The sequence below is a fragment of the Sapajus apella genome, unplaced genomic scaffold (genome assembly GCF_009761245.1).
Source record: "Sapajus apella isolate SASKATOON/1434 unplaced genomic scaffold, GSC_monkey_1.0 scaffold28, whole genome shotgun sequence".
In the NCBI taxonomy this organism is placed as follows: Eukaryota; Metazoa; Chordata; class Mammalia; order Primates; family Cebidae; genus Sapajus; species Sapajus apella.
In genome coordinates, this window is record NW_022436968.1 from 19,737,692 (window position 1) to 19,756,773 (window position 19,082).

General features: G+C 40.4%; 1 protein-coding gene across 4 annotated transcripts in view; it reads left to right on the forward strand.

The window, feature by feature from the left end:
- Positions 1–1,803: 1,803 nt before the first annotated feature.
- Positions 1,804–19,082, forward strand: part of CHN1 (chimerin 1) — a 194,544-nt gene continuing 177,265 nt past the window's right edge. For 2 of the 4 annotated variants that reach the window (XM_032292893.1, XM_032292895.1), the window contains exons 1-2: positions 1,804–2,769; positions 2,896–3,081. In XM_032292893.1, the coding sequence (XP_032148784.1) occupies positions 3,063–3,081 (19 nt within the window). In that variant the 5' untranslated portion in view covers positions 1,804–2,769; positions 2,896–3,062. Of the gene's footprint in view, positions 3,082–19,082 lie in introns of all 4 variants that reach the window. The other 2 variants (XM_032292891.1, XM_032292894.1) reach the window with 1 other exon arrangement.

Sequence of the window (19,082 nt, forward strand, 5' to 3'; positions counted from 1 at the left end):
AGAGGGAAACATAGCAACATTAACACTGTTTTGTTCCAAATTGTACCTTAAAAACAGCTCTGTGTGTGTGTGTGCGCGTGTGTGGGTGTGGGAGTAGAAAGCAGAGAGGAAAAGGATCTTCACTTGAATTTAAACAGGGTATGTCTCTAAGATTTAGCCGTATTTGGCCAAATTAGTGTGCGGAAAGCTAGTCCAGTAACCAAAGGCTGGCTGTTAAATGGGAGGGTAAATCCGAGCAGAGCACACAGAAACTCATTTCCCTCTGACTCACTGTCAGAACAAGGGATGGAGAGAGCTACTAGCAAGCTGAGCTGCAGCACCAAAACCTTGATGCTCTAACAGAGCTTAACAAAGAGGAGAGAAAGGCATTGTTTCTCTTTGAGGATGATTGGACACAGAGTTCTGAGTAGAAGCGTATGTTAATAAACTCTATGGGACAAAATGCAGCTTCCCAAACTCTATGCAAATTGGCTGAGGACAAAATACTCTCCTTGTTATTTTGCTTCTAATACTAAACAGATTTTTCTTTTGAAATTCAAACCATGCAACCTCTAAATTGGTGGGGGATGGGGGGATAGGAGGTGGTCGATGAGAACACCAGAAACCTATTTTCCCACTGGTTCTGCTACTAAACAGGTGAACACACTTGGGGAAGTCTTTTAACCACTGGGAACTCGATTTTCTTACCTGTAAATCAAGGGAGTTTTGGTGTTTTCCTATTCAAAATTCAATGGTTCTATTCTGAAAAAAAAAAAAAAAAAAAAAAATATATATATATATATATATATATAGACACACACACACATATATATTCTTTTAAATTACAAAGGCAAAAACTTTCTGAGATTACAAAAAACACTTCCAGGGGCTAACCTAAGGTACCTGAATAGCCCATAATTCTCTTGAAATTATGTGAAAATTTTCTAGTGAATGTGTGTATGTACGTAAGCACTTTTCTAGGAGGAGGGACAGTATTTTCATTAGAGCCTCAAAAGAAAATTAGGTCCAAAAATGTTGAAGACCACTGGATGGAAGAGTAAATGGAGTCTTTAGTTTTTCATTTATTTGGCTGCAGAGCGGATTAGCAGCAATCTTTATATGGTTATAAAATCTGTCCCACAAAGCTTTCGTGAGTTTCTCATTTATCTTCATGAGCTGTGTGTTTGTAATCTTTCATTAGCAGAAAGGTTGTTCAAAATCGAGTCCATTTTCATGAAAAATTAAAAATTCTGGGGACTTTAAAGATTCAGTTTGATTAGTGGCTAAAGAGAGGCATTTTACATCACAAAATTGGAAGCATATAGCATCTTAACCACTTGCCCATTCACGTTGAATCATTTTAATATTTCTTTCTTCTTGAGTTAACTGACTTGAAACAAAAGGCTTGGCTCCTCCTTCCCACCTGCTTTTCTTCTAATGCTTAAGTCTGCTGTGAAATAATGATGGTGGAATTAACTGTGGTTCCATTGGAAGTACTGTAGCAATCCCCCACTTTATCACGATTCGATGTCTAAGATACATTAAATACAATATATTTCTGTAATATTCTTAAAGAATTATTTGACAATCAGAGAGAAGAGGGAAATGACACTAGGGAAGCTGAGGAACTAAAAGAGGAAATATGCCTGTAGAAAGAAAGGAGAACCAAAGAGAAGATCTACATGATCAGATACCAAAATAGTGTCAAATCCCTAAGCAGACAAACAAGAAAAAAGAATTTCTTAAACAGGGCACACATATAGCAACTAGAGAAGAATGACTTTTTGAATACATTAAACGACAAGGACGAAAAACATCATAACCCAGCTTTTCAAGAACATCTTTTGGCTGACAATCTCAAGGTGGTGTATGGCTCCTCATGGCAGAGACAGAGGTGAGGAGAGACCATCCCAGAAAGCAGGATGTTGCCAGTGATTGTGAGACAAATACAAGAAGCTCAGGGGAACAATCTTTTGTGGCAAATAAGTGCCAGTCAGTGACACATGCTGATTTTTCTTCCTTGAGACGATATCAAAGAGGTATAACGTAAAGGGAAGAAAATCAGGTGTAAGCATCGGCCTTTTAACAAATTATTTTAGGTAATCTCAGGTGGTTTTAAACGACTCCTCTTTCCTAATGTGTGACAATTTCATCAGAACTACTGGCCGCTCATAAGTCCAAACGGAGAGGAAAGCAGCATTCAGTGCCTGTTCCTTCATGAGCCTTGAAGCTTCAAGTCACCGGCTCCAGCTTCAGTGAGTCCGAAGGGCGCCAGGAGGAGAAATATGTCCTCACGCGCACCAGGTCCCCAGATGACCCTGCCCGGGCACTGCATTCACGCAGCATCCTCCCGTGACTCTTCCTCTTTCTAGTAACAGCCAGTTTTCTCCTCTGCGCCTCCTCAAATTCCATTCAAGAAAAAGCCTGGGCTTTCAGCTACTGCCCCGCTCCATCTCCGCTCTGGGCGGCCGCCTCCAGGGGGCCGCGGGCGTCTCCTCGCCGCCCGGGGAATAAGGGCGCACCCCCGTGCCCCCGCGCGCTCCCGTTGCCATGGGAACGGAACTCGGCCAGGGAGCCCGAGAGAGAGGCTGGAGGCTGCGGCGCGGCAGAGCTCGTGGGAGACGCTATCGCAAGATGGCGTCTGCGAGGCAGCGGGATGCGGAGTGAGCGCGCCCCGCCGGGGACTGTGCGAGACTACTGCTTTCCCCGTCGCCGCCGCCGCCGCCGCCGCCACTGCGGCGCCGCCTCTCCGCCTGCCACTGCGCCGCGGCCAAGCCTCCCGCCTCGCAGGTACCTCCCCCCGCGCGCACGCTCAGCGCCGGATGGCAGCGACAAGTGCCGGCCCGCGGAGAGCTAGCGGGGCTCCCCGGGGATGGTGCACCCGAGGATAACGCGTGAATAACTTTTTTCTTGCAGCGGCCCCCGCGTCCCGGCCTGCAGCCTCCCCGAGTGCCGGCGCCCCCGGCACGCCCCGTCGGGCACCCCACTCCCTCCGAGGTGTGAGCGCGGTGGGCCGATGAGGTGATCCTCAGCCCGCCTGGGAGGAGCGCGTGGACTCGCGGGCGGCGGCGAACGTCTTTACAATGGCCCTGACCCTGTTTGGTAAGTGCAGTCGTTTCCCCGTGCCGCCGCAGGTGGGCCGCGTCCTGGGGCTCGGGGGCGGGGGCCTGGAGGGCCCGGGCGCCGGGGTAGGGGGCGCGGTGCGTGGGGTCTGGGCGGGCCGGGGCCGTAGAATTGGGGTGCCTGGGGCGCCGGCTCGCTCCCTCGCCCCTCTCCCATTGTTTCCTCTCCAGGCAGGGCCGATGGGCGTGTGCTCCCCTGGCCAATTCTAGGCTGGGAGGCTCAGAGGTCCTGGGTGTTTTTGCAAAAGCTAGACGATTCTCTAAGATGCCAACTTGGGAGTGAAGTTAACTGGTTGTTTTCAAACCTGCCTTTCCCAAGTCGGTAAATAAAGATCCTTGGAAAGTTTATTTATTTTGAACGAGGTATCTGTGCTTCGCCAGCCTCCTTGGAATTGCCAAATGCATGCGTTGCTTCCTGTTGGATTATTGGATTTTTTTCTTTTGGACTCAGTATATTACGTCGGAAATAATGATTTGTGAACTGATTATTGGTTAAAATTTTAAATGTTTGCGCTAACGAATGAGAGTAGACAGAAGAAAGTTGGTTACCGGAATATAGCTGTAATCTCAGGAGAATATCTGAGTATTAGGAAAGAAATGGTAGTTTTGTGATGTAATTACTGCAACACTGTTGTTGTTAGTGGGTAAGCCTTCAAGGTTGTCAGTCTGAAGTGACAATGGATTGGGAAAAAGGACTGAAAAGATACATTATTTCCTTTTACAAAACTGGACTATGGTACACTTAACGTGCCTGACTTTAAGAAAAGTCAGTATATGAATATTTAGACGTTCAAACTATTCACTTTTTCGAAGAAGCAAAGTGCAATGATATGTGATGGATAGCTACAAGAAAATCTCAATAAGTTATTCACAATATCAAGTTTCTAGTTCAGTTTTAATTATGTCATTTGATCAAGCACGTTAGAGGTGATACATACCTCAAATGCTTTTTGATGTAAATACCTCCCAGTGAATTAAGCTGCTGGAATCAAAGTGTTACTTTTATTTAACCATCTTATTCATAAATTGAACGTAGTCCTAGAGAGGTTATTTCCCAAGGTCACATGGCTCTTTTGTGGCAAAACTGAGCCTAGAGTCCACAGCCTTCAGTCTGAGACTGTGTTTACTGTGTCCAAGTACATTATTAGAAGTGACATTGCTTACTTGGTGATGATCCTCCATAGGTAATTTTTAAAAGTTTCCTATTTTTCTGAAAAATAATAAAATGCTCGTTGTTGCCCAGTACCTTGTATCTAATCTGCATTGTTTAATAGCAGCATTTTCCTTAAATGTGGACCTTTTTGGTATAAAAATTTTCTTTCCTGAATAGATATTTGGCATTTTCAAGGTTTGTTTTCAGAAGTAAGGTTTACAAGTCAACATCGCATTCCTGATGAATAAAAAAAGATAAATTGGGGGTAAAAAGGCTCTTTTAAAAGGATTTCTAAATTCTAAATCTTTAGCCACTGAGGTGAAGATGAGGAATGGAAAAGCATGGAATGTAGCCTATAGAAGAAAGTGTAAGAAATCACCCCCAGCCTTCAAAATGAATAATGTATCTTTAAAATTTAAAAACCCACTTATGGGAAAGTAGAATTCAGTTTACAAAATCCAGTTTGTTACAATATGAACGTTTCTGTGTTATAAGGCAAAGCACTCTTGAGTGCGGAGGCTATTTTTTAAGTAGTAATAGAGCAGCAGCTGTTTTTAAAAGTGGTTGTACACTACTCATCAGTCATCTGGGATGTCTGTTAAAAATGTAGATTCTTTTGCCCAGAGACATGGGGGAAGGGGATTTTAAAGTGACTCCCTTTGTGATTCTTAAGGTTGAACACTATTGTATTAAAGATAGATACTAGGAGATTAGATCAAACTTACCCAATTCAAAATAGCTTTTTGTGTATGTTGAGAGACGAGCCCAAGAGGTAGAAGAAATGGGTTTTATTTTAGATTGTACTACCTTTAACTAGTTGGTCTTAGTCAGAAGTGCCTCGTGTCCCTTTTTGTTTACTCTTAATGACCAACTTAGAACAGAAGAGCCATGGAGCAATAAAGTTCTGTGAGATGATAGTGAAAAGAGGTAGACACAAGGACCTAACCAAACCCGGGGGATTTGTCAGAGCTCAGCAGAGTTAAGGCCTGAGGCTCTCCAGAGTAACCACTGCCAAGGCCCTCTCTTGTGTATCTTGGTTGATTAGTTAGCACAGTCCAGCAGCAGAGTCTAGTCTAGTTATTTGCTTTGTGTTTTACATGTTCTTTCCATTCAGCCTTTTAATAAATTGAAGAAATGTTCTTTTTACAGGGAGTTAGTGACTTAGTTTTGAAAAGTGGAGCCTCGGCGGGGCATGGTGGCTCACACCTGTAATCCCAGCACTTTGGGAGGCCCACGTGGGTGGATCACCCAAGATCAGGAGTTTGAGACCGTCCTGGCCAATGTGGCAATACCCGTCTCTACTACAAATACAAAAATTAGCCAGGCGTGGTGGCAGGTGCCTGTAATCCCAGGTACTGGGGAGACTGAGGCAGGAGAATTGCTTGAACCTGGGAGGTGGAGGTTGCAGTGAGCCAAGATCATGCCATTGCACTCCAGCTTGGGCGACAAGAGCGAAACTGTCTCAAAAAAAAAAAAAAAAAAAAAAGTGGAGCCTCTAACATTACCTGATTTTGTATTTGTATACATTTAATTTTTTTCATTTGTTAAGTATATTATAGGAACCTAAATACTTGTTAAATTAAACTGAATAGTTAAGACTCTGATTTCTCATCCTTACTATTAAGCACCTTTGCTGCTTAAAATGATATTTTTAATGCATATTTGTTTTATTCTGGGATAGAAGAGCCAGACCCCAATCTTGAATGATTTTACAGTCTCCTTTGGGAATGCAAAATGTGCATTTTTGCAAGTTTGAGGATTTGCACGCATTTGCTTCACCTTTCAAATGAACTCACATCTCATTATCAGCTTTGATACAGTTTTTAAATCCCCCAATTTCAAAAATTATCCAAATGTATTTCAGACCCTTCTCACTCACCTTGCTCATTTGCTCAGCAAACATCTGTCACAGTATACAAGAGACATGGTCCTGTAGTGGCACTCCAGAGTCTTTTTTAGAACTATAGCAAATGCATCTAATTCACTAATCACCTAATTCCATATAGTGAGTGGCACTTAACTATTAACTAATTCCATATAGGCTTTGTGAGAACTTCCTTGATAGAGAGCACATGTTTTCTGGGATAAAAGGAATTACTGGGATAAAAGGAAAGTCTCAGATCCTTGAATTTGGAAATTTGTAGCTGGTGTACCTGACAAAATGTCCTGATTGACCACACCAATACAGCCTTAGTTGGCAGAGCTGGGTGAATAAGCATTCTGCCAGCTCATGCCTTGGCAGGAATCTCTGTCATTTATAGCTTAATGGGGCTGTGGTTTATAGCCCAGACCAACCGATGAGATTGGGAACTTAGTTACCATCCAGCTGGGCTGTCTGAACCTTGAATAATGCCCCTCTATCTGGGTAGAGTCAGCTCTGGCATTGCTGCTCACCCTGCTTGCCCCTTATTTTTCTCTTTGTTCTTGTTACCATTTTGTCGCCATCCTTACTACCACTTACTTCTAATACTTATGATTTTGCTTTAATTTTCTCTCATCTTTCCTCAGACACTTCTGCCATGGAAACCTTTTCATTATCTCACTTTATTCAGTATCTGTCACTAGCCTGACACACCTACCTGTGGACATCTTTTGCAGCAGTTAAATAGCAATGGCATATTCTTTGTGATACAGTTAGGAAATTTTCTGATTTCTCGTATGAATGTCCTGAAATTAAAGTTTATTTTTAAAAAGACAAGTCAACTGAACATTTTCAGTATGCTTTATTTTACTGAAAGCTAATTTTATAGGAAATTCCCGCTTGACTATATTCTCTGCTGACATTTTTATTTTTCAGTTGTCCAAAGAATCTGAGAGGGTAGCCCAGTGGTGCAAGGTCATCTGCCTTTTTCAGAATATATTCTTTTCAACTGTCATTTAAATCATCCTTATTTAAATTTTCGGCTGTGTTCTTTCTCGTACTGGTGTCAAAACTTAATATTTTAGTCAGACGTGGTGGCATGTGCCTGTAGTCTCAGCCACTCAGGAGGTTAAAGCAAGAGAATTGCTTGAGCGCAGAAGTTCAAGGCTGTAGTTGGACTATGATCATGCCTGTGAATAGCAACTGTACTCTGGTCTGGACAGTATAGCAAGACCCTGTCTTTAAAAGAGTAAAAGTAAAAAATCCCAACTGGGCATGCCGAGGCTGGAGGATCACTTGAGCTCAGGAGTTTGAGACCAGCCTGTGCAACATAGCCATACACTGTCTCAAAAAAAAAAAAAAAAAAAAAAAGCCCAGAAGTCCAGGTGCAAGACTCTGTCTCAAAAAAAAAGAAAAAAAAAAATTGGCCAGGGGCGATAACCCCACACTTATAATTCTAGCACCTTGAGAAGTCAAGGTGAGTGATTACTTGAGATGGGGAATTCAAGACCATGGCTAACATGGCAAAACCCTGTCTCTACTAAAAATACAAAAATTAGCTGGGATGGTGGCACACACTTGTAGTTCCAGCTACTCAGGAGGTTGAAGCAGGAGAATTGCTTGAACCCCGGGAGGTGGAGGTTGCAATGAGCTGAGATCACACCACTGTACCCTAGCCTGGGCAACCAAGCGAGACTCCATCTCAAAAAAAAAAAAAAAAAAAAAAAATTAGCCCGTGTGGTGATGCATGCTTGTGGTTCTAATATTTTAGCTTTAAAATTTGTCTTTTAATATGTGGAGAGCTGGTACTATGTAAGAACAAGAAAAGAATTACAGCTGTTACAACTCTGATAGTCCCCATCTCACCATCTGTGTACAGTGTAAAGGAATGTTGGTGCTGCAGTCTTTTGAGTTGCATCTGTCTCTGCAGATAACCATACTATAAGGAGCCTAATTTTTGAACATAGAAGATAGTGGTATGTATAATTATACAAATTTGACATATTTGTCAATAAAAGTTTTAGTTTCTTTTAGATTACTTTTCCTCAACCTTTAAAAAAATCCTCCCTCTCCTAGCCTTTTAGGCCTGTTTTCTAGTTGTTCTCCCCATGAAAATTTAATGCCACAGATATAGTATGTATCTGTTTATGGACTGTATATATATCTGCTTTCTACATTACATAAATACAGTATTTTTTTGCCCCCAACTCTCACCCTCCCCCACTCACTGAGCATACATGTTTCAGACTAATTTAAAGCAATCATAGAATACTGAGGCAGAAAAATACTGTTTGGTCATGCTTTATGTTATAGTAATAGTTTTAAAGGAATAACATTAGTTTAATAAGTTGTAGATTTTTCATAAGATTGTTTTAACCTAAGAATTTACTATCATCTTGAGAGCGGCCATGATGAAGAGTACCTTGCTGGGACCCGTAAGGGTATAGCTTTTCTCAGAGTCCCTCTGATAAAGATGAGATCCTTTGCTATGGCCAATTGATGCTTTCTTAGTCTTATAGAGAGTGTAAGCATATTTAGAAGACCTTATTTTTATTTATCTGAAATCTTTAAACTGAATGAAATCACAGAACTTTCTGTGCACACTCAATTTAGGACACACAAGTCCTTGAGCCTGGCCTTGTAACCAAATTACCAGCCATAAGTCATCTTACATAGAAAATGATTTCTATGAACTTAGATTTTTTTTTGATCAATATAATCCTACTATCCTTAAAAATAGGATAGGATAAAACTAAGAAAACAGGATACAGTATGACCATATTTACATTGAAAAGTCCTATTGAATAAAAAAAGTCTGACAAAATAAAGTTACAAATATCCATTCCTAATTTGGCTGCTTATTTTTAAAAGAATAGATACTTTGTGAATACACTAAAAACCACCACATTGCACATTTCTTGAATTTTATGGTACATGAATATATCACGTAAATTAATATACATGATATATTAATTTAAAAAACCATCTGAGCTTTAAAAACAAAGATTAAATAGGAGGAAAAAAATGGTTTTATATCCAAGAAACTAAGAGGTTTTTACATTTTTAGAATTTTTTTTTAACTTCTTCAAAGAACAAAAAATAAAATTAAAAATTGATAGGTAAGAATGTACCTACCTGTTTTAACTTGTTGTTTTAAATTTAGAAAAGTAAGCACTTCTTGGAAAGAGCTAATACCCACAGTTGGGAGAATGGGAGAAGGGAAGATGAGTCAGGCCAGCATGTCACCAGCTGCTCAGTGACCTGGCATACAGCCACCTCATTGCTTTTTATCCAGCTGCACTGAAAGTAGTTCCTTTCTCTTTCCACTCTGACTTTGACCTTTCGATTCCATTGGATTGCATGTGTTCCATGGTGTAAGGCAAGCACACAGATGTGTCAGACATACATCTCCTTGAATATATTTTTATGACCACAGACATGACATTTCAAAAACTGAATGAGTCTTTGAGGCTTTTAAGCTGCACATTCTTCCTGATTTTTCCCATTTCTGCATATCTTCAGCTCTTAAAGTCTGTTGTTGTTTTTTTTTTAATCTTGTACATTTTTTTTTTTTTTTCTTTGAGGTGGTGTCTTACTCTGTTGCCCAGGCTGGTGTGCAGTGGCTTAATCTCAGCTCACTGCAATCTCTGCCTCCCAGGTTCAAGCAATTCTCCTGCCTCAGCCTCCCGAGTAGCTAGGACTATAGGTGTGTGCCACCGTGCCTGGCTAATATTTGTATTTTTAGTGGAGAAGGGATTTTGCCATGTTGGCCAGGCTGGTCTCAAACACCTGACTTCAGGTGATCCACCCATCTCAGCCTTCCAAAGTGCTGGGATTATAAACGTGGACCACTGTGCCTGGCCCTATTTTGTATCTTTTATATAGAACTTTGCCATTGTTTTCTAGTTCTTTAATGGCTGTGATTTTAAGGTTTGAAGTAGTTGGTGCTAGGTCAGACAGGGCAGCAGGTGAGTGATGTAGACATCCATTTGAGGGATATGGAAACATCTGTTTGACTGAAATATTTTTTCTGCAGACCTCCCATGGTAAGTGGAATTTATAGTATTATATTAAGCATGATTTTTAGCATGTTACCTATGAATAATAACATGCTAAATATAGATATATATGTTCTTTTAGCATGAAAGGATTATTTTAATTTTTGGACAGACTGTCTTAAAATAGTAAAAACATAGGGCAGGCACTTAGAGGGAATTATAAAGAGAAAAGAAACTAGTAGAAGTTTTAGAGGGTTGGGCTTTACTAAGAAGGCTTGTAGGAGGTTGATGTAATAAGCAAAACTGCGTGAAAAAGCAGAGGACATTCACTGTCTGGGGAAGGTATGGACGATACCCTTAAGTGAGAGACGGAGGTAGAAACTAGATGACTACTGTTGCATAATTTTGCTGAGGAGTAGGGATTTTTTTGAGGCTTGGGATGTGTTTTCCTATTCTGTGATTTGTTTACCCATCTATTTGATGAATATTTAGTGAGTGCCTAATATATGCCAAGTATGTATTCATTCCTGCCATCAAGGAATTTATATTTGTAGTGAGGAAGACAGTCGATAAAACATGTATAATGTGCCAGATGGCAAATGCTTTGAGGGTGAGGGGTAAGGGGTTACCTTTCTCACAGTGGGTTGGGGGGGCCTCACAGACAGGTGAATTTTGAGCAGACTTGAAGGAGATGAGAAACCAGTCATACAATATGGAGAAATTGCCTCATGGAGCAGGCTTCAAAGCAAGGATGTGCTGGATAGCTTTGAAGAACAGAAGGGCCAGCGCAGCTGGAACAGAGTCAGCAAGGGAAAGCTGGAGGAGATGAGGAGAGAGGGCAATTGGGGATAGAGAGTACTGGGGACACAGATTCCCCAGGGCCTGTGAGCAATGGTAAAGACTTGAGATTTTACCGAGTGAGATGGGAGGTTCATGGAGGACGGTACTTTTGTAGCATGTAGTATAATGGAAAGAGCTTGGATTTGGTGGTAAGAGAGCTATGTATAATCCTTTCTCTGCAAAGGGTCAGCTGTATGTTCTAGTCTCAATTCTTTATATGTAAACAGGGGCTATTCCCTTATCCCATCCGTACAGGAATAAATGAGATTATGTATATAAGGTTCTTAGCAGAGTGGTTGAAGATGCATAGTAGCTAATGCTGTCACCAATATTGTTATTGTAAATATTAACAAAGAATGAAGATACCAGAACAGTTTTTCCATTTAACATGTCTGTTGACCCACTTGAAAAAATGGTTCTGTAATATTTCTACTTTGTGTGTGTGACTGAATAAGCACCATGAACCATTGTAGACCTGGTTCGGAGGACTTACAGTGAAGATCAAGTAGATTTCTTTGATAGTGCTGGCCACTATGATACTTTCTGTTACTCTTTGAAAATGTAAAAAATACACTGTTCAACAGGCAATGCTTGCTTCTCCTTTGGGAGGTAACCCAGACTATACAGTAGTCTCCCCTTGTCCTCAGTGGATGCATTCCCAGAGCCTCAGTGGATGCCTGAAATTGAATACTGCAGAACCCTATTGTCTTCCATGTTTTTTCCTATACAAACATACCGATGGTAAAATTTTAATTTATAAATTAGGCACAGTAAGAGATTAACAATAACTAATAACAAAATAGGACAATTATAATAATATGCCAGAATCACTGCTCTTCTACTTTGGGGCCATTGTTAAGTAAAATAAGGGTTACTGGAACATAAGCTCCATGATACTGCTAAAACGGCTACTAAGTGACTTATGGGCAGGTAGTGTCTACAGCGTGGATATGCTGGACAAAGAAGTTACTCACATCTTTGGCAGCAGGGGTCTCCAACCCCCGGGCCATGGACTGGTGCTGGTTGGTGGCCTCTTAGGCACTGGGCCACACAGCAGGAGGTGAGCAGCAGGTGAGTGAACATTACCACTGCGTTCCAACCCTGTCAGATCAGCGGTGGCATTAGGTTCTCATAGGAGCATGAACCCTATTGTGAACTGCACATGTGAGGGTTCTAGGTTGCAGACTCCTTATGAGAATCTAATGCCTGATGATCTGAGGTGGAACAGTTTCATCCCAAAACTATCCCTCTGCATGCCCCATCCCCTCACTTCCATGGAAAAATTGTCCTCAATTTTTGAAACCAGAACAGGTCACTGGTGCCAAAAAGGTTGGGGACTGCTGCTTGGTGGGATGAAGCTGTGTAGTGTAAGATTTCGTCATGCTACTTAGAATAGCATACAAGGTAAAAACTTGTGAATTTTTTATTTTCTGGAGTTGTTCATTTAATATTTTCAGATTGCAGTTGACTATGCGTAACTGAAACCATCAAAAGTGAAACCTTGGATAAGGATTTCTGTAATCAGTTATAGCCCTGCCCTTATGATACTTAAAATATATCAAGGACTGTAAACTCAATGTTTGGCACATAGTAGGTACTCAATCTAAGTTAAGTGAATAAATGAAAAAAAAAAAGCCAATAAATATATAATAATGCTATCACTGCGTATATGTAACTTGTGAATAACCTTTAATCAATTTAGACATTTATTTTTATGTTTCCTCCTCCGTTATTATTTTACATTATCCTTGCTTATTATGTGAGACTCTATAATTGGAAACTTAAACCTACCTCTTAGAAATTGGTTAGTTTAACAATTTGCTTCTCTACTTAAAATCCTCCAGTGTTTTCTTGTCACCATTAAATTCAAATTCCTTAGCTTGTATATAAGACTCTCAAGATAGAACCTTTGGTTATCTGTCTGGCTTCATCTCTCACTGTCTCCCGCTTAGAGACTATGCTTCAGCCATACTGAACTACTTTCCAGAAAAAATTTTACTTAATGAGCCTTTGGCACCATCATGTATATTTTCTTTGCCCTCACCTCTACATGTCTTGCAAAACTCAGCTTGAATAATCACCTCTTCTACCTGGCCTTCCTTTGTGAGTTACCCCTTTTTGCATCCACAGTGCCGTATACTACACATCTCTGCCCTAGCTCTTATTATGTAGTGATGTAATAGTTTATAGTTTCCTGTCTCCCCATTGGATGAAGTTCCCTAATGGGCAAGCTATAGGTTTTTTTCTTTGTATATTTAACAACCGCTGCAGTGTCTGCTGCATACCAGCTACTCAGTAAATGTTGGATGTTATGAGTCTCCTGTATTTATTAAATTTGGGAGTTAATTGTAAGACCCAGATCCATATGACATGGACACCCTGTTTTCCTTTCATCATTTTCTGTGCATTTAAAAAAATTCAGTAAATGTGTCATTCTGTCATCCCTTGGTTCTGTATTCTAGTATGGATTCCTCAACTGTACGCTCACAAAAGCTTTAATAAAATAGAAATGTCTCTGGATCAGATTCTGTGAGGTTTAACAATATTACTAACCACCAGCAGATGTTTCTAAATTATTTGGCATAATTAGATAACAAATTCCACTTCATTAAACTATTGTTCATTTTCATTTCAATAGTACAAAGGGATTGTACATAAATTAGCTTGGTTTGTTCATGTTTTACTCTCTCAGTAGGGAACACAATCAAATTGAATAGGAATTCAGTATGAAAATGGCTAATTTAACCTTGTAGAGGTCTGAAAATAAAAACAACATAGTCTTTCATTAATTTGTGTGCTACGTGAACATTCCTATTAGTTTCCATATGGTTGTGAGAAGAGCAGATATAAACAACAGTTTAAACATTAATATTTTTAAATGGATTAAAAGACCTTTTATATCTGTTATTAATGCTTCTTGTTTTTCTAGGAAGAATTTGAGGCGATTTACAAAAAGATTCAGTGCAAGAAAATTTGAAACAATAATCATGAGAATTGGTTTTTTTGTATCTTTGGTTCTTGTCTCCCTTGGGTTGTTTCCCTCTGATTGTAGCAACAATTTGCCATTCGATATGGTAAAGCCTTTCCTTAACTATGGTACCCTCTCAAACACTGTCAGGCGTTTTTTTGGGGCTCCTCCCATTACCAAGGATTTATTGAAAGAGGAGTCTCTGTGTGTCCCCGTTTTACTTTCTGCATGCCTGCTTATGTCTGTTATCATCTCTTCCCAGCCACAGTGCCATGGAGAATAATTAGTTTTTAGGTGTTTGTGAATGTCATTCATCTCTAGTGAAAAAGAGAGATTGAGAACTGTTAAAGAAAAAATTATTCTAATGCTTGTTAAAACAGCAAAGAAGATTGTATTTAAGATGATCATGATAGGTGTCAAGACTATTGTCATAGGGGAAAGAGATTGGTCTCAATTCTGAATACAACAAGAGCAAGCAGAAATTTATAACCATGGAGCAGGTTGTGGGGTGGTGGATGGACAGTTACTAAGAGGGGACATCAAGGGTAGGAGGAATTATTGCTGAACTGACATAACAGGATTCTTATTGAGGGCATGCCAGTGTGATCAGTAGGCAAAAAAGGAATTCCATTAGCTAGCAAGTGATTGGAGCCAGGTGTGGTGGCTCACGCCTGTAATTGCAGCAGTTTGGGAGGCTGAAGCAGGAGGATTGCTTGAGGCCAGGAGTTAAAGACCAGCCTGAGGAACATAGACCCTCATCTCAACAAAAAATAAAAAAATTAGCTGGCGTGGTGGCACCCAGCTGTAGTTCCAGCTATTCAGGGAGGCTGAGGCTGGAGGATTGCTTGAGCCCAGGCATTTGTGCCCAGGCTTCAGTAAGCACCCCAGCCTGGGTGACAGAGTCAGACTCTGTCTCCTTAAAAAAAAAAGAGTGATTAGATACCAAAAGTGGAGGATTTTTCTCTAAACTGACTTAGCAGGCTTCTTGGTAAAACTGGCAATGCAGGCCTGGTGGGACCTGGGTCAAGGTGGTTGAGAAGAGGGCCTAGGAGAAGCCTGACTAAAGTTTTGTCAAGGAGAGCATCTTGGCACAAGTGTCACCTTATTTTTGCTTCCGATCAGGTGGAAGAGCTTTATCCATTAAGAGCCAGTCTCTAGTGGCTTGTTTTAATATTTATTCTTTCTGCACTATTTCATGTCTTTGCTTACATCTTTCTTCGTAAAGCTTTTTTCTTTGTCTTTTAAGACATTTGGTTCCACCGCTATTCCTTTTCCTCCCTTTCCTGTTCTTCAGTTTGTTCTGTTTGATCCTCTCGATGTCCGTGCTTTTCAAGAACTGACCATCTTTTCTCATTTGGAAGCATGTATGAGCACTTCCAAATGAGAAAGAACACTGTGTGGATGATTCTTAGGTCTTTATCTCCAGCCTGTCCTTCCATACACTTTACATCTCTGTCTGGATTTCCTACAGACACTTCAGACTCCACATGTTCCAGACCCACCTTCTAAGTGTTTATTCTTCCATTCTCTTTTTCCTCACCTCTGATACACAACCAGCTGCTAACTCTTGCAGATTGGTCTTTGGGTGGCTTTCATAGCTTTCTTTCTCTCTCTGTATTACAACTCCATGACTCTGCCTTTCTTTTTTTTTTTTTTTTCTTTTTTTTTTAGATATAATCTCGCTCTGTCACCCAGGCTAGAGTACAATGACATGATTTCTGCTCACTGCAACCTCCACCTCCCAGGTTCAAGAGATTCTCCTGCCTCGGCCTCCTGGGTAGCTGGGATTACAGGCGTACGCCATCACACCCAGCTAATTTTTGTGTTTTTAGTAGAGACGGGTTTCACCAGGTTGGCCAGGCGTGTCTCAAACTCCTGACCTCAGGTGATCCGCCCACCTCAGCCTCCCAAAGTGCTGGGATTACAGGCATGAGCTACCACGCCTGACTACCTTTTCTTAAGCACTGCAACTTCTTCCTCTGCCCTCTGCCACCCGTCGGAAGAAGTCCCTTCATGTTCTGAATTCTGTATCATTTTATCTGTGAATCTCTCATGACATTTGTGAATGCATTCCTTTCATAATAGTTATGTATCTTATTTTTGTCATCTTTTCTAGACTGACAGTTTCTCTAAACTAAGATTCATTTCTTTCTCATTTCTGTATTCCTCACAGTACTTAAACTTAGTACAATGCTTCATACATAGCAGGTGCTCAAAAATATTTGTTAAATGAATAAAATAGCTCCCCTAAACCATGATACTCATGTAGTTTAACAATTTGCAGGGTAGAAATGTAAAGCATTTTAAAAGTTATTCTATTGCTTTTATAATACTTTAATCAAGTTATCAACAGTTAACATTTCCTGATATCTCATACATTGTTTTTGTTGACTAATTATCTTATTTCCAGCCTTTAACAGAAAAAATACATGTATTCCTACAGTATTGTTACATGTCAAGGGCAGGTATATTATTCTGGGACTGGTTCCTTTTGCTGGCTTATCTTTTTTCAAAAGTTTCCCTGTGAAATTACAGTTACATTTATACTGTGTTACATTTTATAAAAACCTCTTTATCCTTCTTTTAACTTTCAAACCAGAGGAAAGGGACTCTAAAAGGTATCTGCAAACACAGGGCTTGTTATAATCCAGGTTAATTTTTTGGGCCCTTTAATGTTGTTATGTGTCCAGTAGTCAACTGGAAACAAACATTCTGGAGGGAACCATGCTAAAGGTAAGAAAAATGATGGGTGCTTCTGCTTTCAGAGCTGTTTTCTGTTCTTTTAGACTTTTCTAGGCTGTTAGCAAGGAGTTGGTGAAGGGAAGCCCTTCTTTGTTCAGGTCTCCCTTTCAGACCCTGTTGGGTTAGCCAAGTTCATAGGACATTTGCAGATTAGACCTCCACTTAAAAACTAGCTTGTAAGTGTTTTGAAAGTTGCTGAATAGAGGTCACTAAGTAGTAGACCAGAAAGCTCCCACTAATGATTGTTTTACAGAATGATCCTTAAAAAAGATGAAGTCAGTGGTTTATAGGACATTTCACTTATTGCTTATTATAATAGTTGTGTGAAAAAAATGTTTTAATGAAATTGATTTTGCTACTCCTGTTTTTCCTATGATTTTTGCCTATTAAGTCTTTGGATGGTATTTGTTACTATTCTGAGATTTAGATATCAGATTTGGATGTTATAATGATGCTTATTATATATGTGTACAGAATATGTAATTAAAGATGAGAGCCATAAAAAAGCAATTCATGTTTCTTGTATCATAATGTTTAAAACTTAACGAGAGATTTTAAAGTTATTATATATTCCTGGAATGAGAAATGCTTCTCTGGGCATGTCACTTCATTTATTTAGCTAAGTTGAAAGGATAGGTTATTTCAAAAGTGCAAGAAAAGGAACAAGATGGATTAATAATACAGTGGTAAAAAGAAAGGGGATAATAGACATCGCCATACTGTAGAGAGATTTGCAGAATACTTAAAGGGTTGTCATCCTGAATTTTCCAGACAGATGGCTCTGCAGTTCTCTGGAGAGCCACAAGCCTCTTTCTTGCAGGGGCGGGACAGGGTGGCGGCGATTAGAGTGCGGGGGGATTGGGGGGGGGGGATCTGCTGTTCCTAGGTCTCTCCAGACAGAGGAGCTCTTGCTTTCTGTTTTAGTGTTTATTTCTCCCGCTCTCCCTTCTCCCTCACTCTCCGTCTTCCCCCCCCCACCTCTCATGCACTCTTTCTCTCTCTCTGTCACACACACACACCACCACCACCACCACCACTCCCCCACACTCTCTGTCACACACACACACACACACACACGCACACATACCACCGCCACTGCCACCACACCACACAGCAAGTGTGCCAATGTCAGGAGCAATGGGAAGGAAGGAACAGTGATTGAACACATAGATCCTAGAACTTGTTCTTTTGGGGTGAGATCTCATTCAGCTCAAGATGCCTTCTTATGTCACTTTTCTAATCAGAGCTTTTCTTCTTTTCCTTTTATTCAAGTATAATAATTGATACTTGGGAAAACAGGCATTTGACAATTTTTAAACTATTTTTTAAAGTAATTTTTAGTTAAAGATTGATCAGAATCTTAATAAAAAAAGTCCAGTGTTTTCAGGACTTATCTGTACCAGGGGAAGAAGGAATATTGATATACGTTATTTATGTTAATATTAGATAATTTGTAAAAGATCTGTCTCAATATAGTTTTTTTCCATTAGTAAGAGTACATTTAAGATAAACATGCAACTTTTTTTTTTTTTGAGACAGGGTCTCGCTATGTTGCCCAGGCTGGAGTGCTGTGGTGTGATCACTGCTCACTGCAGCCTTGACCTCCTGGGCTCAGGTGATCCTCCCACTTCAGCCTCCCAAGTAGCTGAGACCACAGGTATGTGCCACCATGCCCAGCTAATTTTTAAATTATTTGTAGAGAGAGGGTCTCCCTGTGTTGCCCAGGCTGGGCTCAAACCATCCTTCCCACCTTGGGAGGATCCTTCAAAGTGCTAGGATTACAGGCGTGATCCATTGTGCCCAGCCTAATATGCACCTTTAATATTCTGCTTACTGTGTGTTTTCAACTGTCAATTATTAGGCGGCAAGTCACAGTATTTAAAAGTTGACATATTTGTTTATCTTTTTTTTTTTGGGACATGATTTTGCTCTTATTGTCCAGGCTGGAGTGCAGTGGCTCAATCTTGGCTCACTGCAACCTCCGCCTTCTGGTTTCAAATAATTCTCCTGCCTCAGCCTCTCAAGTAGCTGGGATTACAGACGCCCGCCACCACACCTGGCTAATTTTTAGTAGAGATGGGGTTTCACCATGTTGGCTAGGCTGGTCTCAAATTCCTGACTTTGTGGTCTGCCCACCTCAGCATCCTAAAGTGCTGGGATTACAGGTGTGAGCTGCTGAGCCCAGCCTTGTTTATCTTTTATTTTAAAATTTAAACAGGTTATGGTAATAAACTACATAGTTTATAGGACTTTTAGCAGATTGAGAGATCAAGACTTTATGATATTTTAATTTCACTATGATTTTTGGAAAAAAATGCGGCAACTTTTAATAATAAATACCATTGAATAGTACTTTTTCTGACTTAAGATTTTAATGCAGACGTAAAAATGGTACTGTGAACTGAAATGAAGCCTACCA